The sequence below is a fragment of the Huiozyma naganishii genome, chromosome 1 (genome assembly GCF_000348985.1).
Source record: "Huiozyma naganishii CBS 8797 chromosome 1, complete genome".
In the NCBI taxonomy this organism is placed as follows: domain Eukaryota; kingdom Fungi; phylum Ascomycota; class Saccharomycetes; order Saccharomycetales; family Saccharomycetaceae; genus Huiozyma; species Huiozyma naganishii.
In genome coordinates this window covers 966,289-970,198 of record NC_035922.1, presented here as the reverse complement: position 1 = coordinate 970,198, position 3,910 = coordinate 966,289, and the positions used below count along the sequence as shown (strand labels likewise).

Sequence of the window (3,910 nt, the reverse complement as noted above, 5' to 3'; positions counted from 1 at the left end):
TATTATTTATTATGTGGATAATTATGCTAGAGTTGAATATGTGCAGATATGTAGATATACATAATTTTCCTGAACGTCAGCGTTCTACCTGAAGTTGTTGAGCAGTGTCCCACAGTCAACACAGTAGTATCCCAACTCTCTCTGTCCCAGTGAGTTCCTGCGTAGCCTTTCAAACTTGGTTCCATTGCAAACGTCGCATCTTAGACGCAGTGTCCCCAGACTGTCAATTGTACGTGTGTTTCTTGTGGACCCCGCTGGGGCAATCTTGGTGTTCAACAACGCGTTGGTTTCATCCATAACCACAGATCCACTCTTCCCCGTGGACCTTACAGAGACAAGGCTATTTTGTGACCGGCTGAACAAATTGTTTCTGGCGCTCGTGCCGGATCTCGATGTCTTACCCTTGGGAGTCGTACTGTCGTACTCCGTCGAAGACCTGTTCTCAACATGGTGCAATGGACTCTCAGCGTGTGTACGTCCACTTGAATTATTCAAACACTGGCCAACGAGTGCGTCATCAAAATAGGACGGCGCCTCCTTTTTATCCAGGGTGTTGGGCAGTTTCTCTATTTCCTTCATCTGTTTCAGAATATCGAGCCGTATTTTTTTGGACATGTCCACTCGAAAGACACGGATTGTGCCATTGTTGTCGCTGCTGACAATGATGGGACCAATCGCATGAACGACGTCGGGAACGCTTCTCTTCGGGCTTATCTTGACAGAATCCGTGGCATTTTCTTTATTCTTCTTCTTGCCGAGGGACCGAGTACTGGACGAAACGGTGGAAGCCGACTCAGTGTCGCCCATAGTAGCCTCCTTGATAAATTGCAACGTTAATTCACAGATAAAATCATTCGACAGGGAAAGTGTCTTTGCTGTCGCCACTGGTGCCACCACGACGTTGGTCACGGGACGATGGTGTGCATGGAAGGAAGCGTATTTTGAGTTCTTTTTGGCTGTCACATCCGCATTAGACGAGTTGTTCGACAAAAGCTTGAACGGGTTGTGGAAAAAAGGTATTCGCGGCTTATTCTTCCCTTTCGGGTGCTTCTCCCTGTCGAAAATCTCTTCCTGCTTCAGTATCTGTTCCATGCTGGGCTGCCCCCTGATAGATTCCTCCAAGTTTACAGATCCCAAATCTGGTTTCAGCTGGAACTCTTCAGACATCAACTCCCACGCATATATCCAGTGGTTATCACTGCTACAAACCACCACGGGTTTGTTGTTCCAAGGCACAAACTGTGCAATATGCTGCGACGACGCACTATGCAAACCTTTAAGATACTCGATGACTTTCCTCGTGTTCATGTCGAACACTCTTATTCTTGAATCATTTGAGGTAATCAGTAACTTACGATTTGCCGTATTCCCGTTGACACTGAAACATTCAATCCCTGTAACACGAGGCCCGCGGTGTTCTTTACCCTTCTTACTGCCAGCTTCTCCACCACTACCCACGGGCTTGGAATGGATGCCCTGTGTATTTCTATCTTTTATGTGGAAGGATGTCAGACACTTGAGTGGGTTTGTAGCAAGAATATGTATGAACCCGTTGAAAGTGCCTACGAATGTGTAGGCGCCGTCCTCTGAGACCGCCAATGACGTTATGAGATCTTGACAGTCAAACTCGAAGCACAGCTCGCTATCGACGATGGACCACAGCCTGCACTTGTGGTCCAAGCACGTAGAAACGAAGACCTGTCGTCTCGAGGATGGAACCGCACCGAAGTGACAAAATCTGGATGGAGAAACGTTTCCTAAGGATGCTTTCTTCGCAGGGTGCCATAGTTTGACCGTTTTATCCATTGATGCTGTCAACAAGAAATCATTCTTGGACCAGTCTGTCTCAAGAACGTCCTGTGTGTGCTCTCTATACGTTCTCACGGGTTTTGGGTTGAAGACGGGGGCATACAGATTTGTCGACTCAGACTTATCCGTTGCGTCTACCCCGTCGACATATGTGGATCCCGCCCCAAGATTACGATCGTGCGGGTCTATGCTGGAGGTACTTGCGCGGGGTTTCTTTAACGCCTGAGTTTTCACCTTCATTAGGTTCTGCGCGTCCTCTACCGTGTCCAGCTCCCACCGTTCCACGGGGGAGCTGATGACCTTCCATATTCTGACGGAACCGTCTTTATTCCCCGTCGACATGTACTTACCGTTGATGCTGAATTTGATGGTCCAGACGGCTTTTCTGTTCCCCACGGAAGTTGTGGCTGCTGATGCTGATGCGACTGACAATCTTGGGTTAAGTGGGCGGCCCTGGTGGGGTCCACTCTCGAGAGAAATTGTTGCATTGTTTTCATCCGTGTGCAATTCCTGTGCCAAGAATAGTCTTTTGAAGGCTCCTATATTCTTTCTTTTATGGAACACTTTGATGTACTTCGGTTGTTCGAGGTAGCCTGTGAATTGTTGTTTATCGATAAAGTTGTATGACCAAGGGTACGAGATGATATTGTTCCCCATTGGTGAATGTACACTTGAGTTTGGGCTGCCATTGTACCCTGGCTTGAAGAGGGCTTCGTGCATCGCATAGTGCGATCGCTGTGCGCGCTTACCCATCTCTGCTGAGGAAGACGTCATCGGCGACTTGTTCATTTTAAACTTCAAAGGCCGGATATCGGCGGAGTATTCCTTCTCGAGCCCACTGGAAAGCTCATCCGAGCTATTTGTCATGGTGGGCTGCGGTTTCCCGCTACCCGGGACATGAACACCGGCACTGTCAGTACTGCTGGTACTGGTGTAACTGCTGCTACTATCCCTGCGCGAAGGCCTATCTGCATCTGTTTGGTTCATGTTGAAGATATTCCTTTTTATCTTTGCCCTTGGTTTCGTTTCTGTCTTTCTGGTGTTCTGGTTGGTATTCTTGACGTCAATGGACTGGGTCAAAATTGAACTGTCCTGTTTCCCCTTATTTGCAGTTGAGTCCTTTATGTTACCGTGAGCCGTCGTATAAGTAACTGACTTGTTTTCTGAACCACTGCGTAAAGCGTTTGCATTGGAACTTTTACCATTGGAGGATGAACCCAATTGGAACATTTAAGTAGCAAACCTTTTGGAAAGATCACACACCTTTGAAGAACTGGGGGAAGAGAAAATGTAGAATAAATTCAAAAACAGTGCCGCAGTGTTTCCAATCCACGCACGATATGGTTACTGCTCGTAGAGGGTATATAGCGTAACTGGTCTAGCAAAGCCTCTAAATGGGGCTGATCCACTTTTCCTAATACCGACTTACCGTTACAATAACGATAATGAAAAAAAAAGATGAAAGTCAGTTCCGACCTAAAGACCTAAAAAGAATTTGGGTAGTTACGCCCTTTTCTGCAATTCTTGTTCCTAGTGCAGCCAATCTATCTTAGAAGAACGAACGAGGCGGAAACAACAACAGACAGCCGTTCGAATTCGAGCAGCCTCTCTCCCTTCTTGTCTTGCACTCTCAAGAAGTTAAGATGTAAATATGTTAATTCCAACAATCCGAAAAAAAAACAAAACCCTTTGAACGAGAAGCTGAGCCTCTCCGCAAACACTTCTTCCTTGTTTACCTCTTGCAGCCGAAAAGACCAAATGGGAACAAAGAAAACCCAAAAATAACCTAGCAACAAACCTGCGGTGGCTACGCCAAGCCTCAATGTAAAACAGACTAGTTCAGGACCCGTTACAACGCACGGTCAGATCAATTGACCAGAACGAAAATGCACAAGGGCTTGTAGACAGTTCTCCTTTACAATCCCTATTCAAAACTTGCAAACAGGTGGTGCTACTGCTGCTTCTCTTGCTCTCTCTAGTACGAAACAGATGGAAAACTCTTGCAATTTCACCAGCCTGGTACCGTACACTGTGCTGCAGGGACAAGATAAGAATACATCTACCAAGACGGTAAAAGAACTAGGGAACTAAACTCCACCGT

The 3,910-nt window shown here is 46.7% G+C and overlaps 1 protein-coding gene across 1 annotated transcript; it reads right to left on the bottom strand.

Annotated features, from left to right (window-relative positions):
• Window positions 1-84: 84 nt before the first annotated feature.
• DGR2 (Dgr2p) lies at window positions 85-3,039 on the bottom strand (the record flags this gene model as incomplete). The annotated part of the gene is made up of 1 exon (XM_022610707.1): window positions 85-3,039. One exon carries the CDS (start codon window positions 3,037-3,039, stop codon window positions 85-87), a length of 2,955 nt encoding a protein of 984 aa, XP_022462540.1.
• Between the last annotated feature and the right edge of the window lie 871 nt (window positions 3,040-3,910).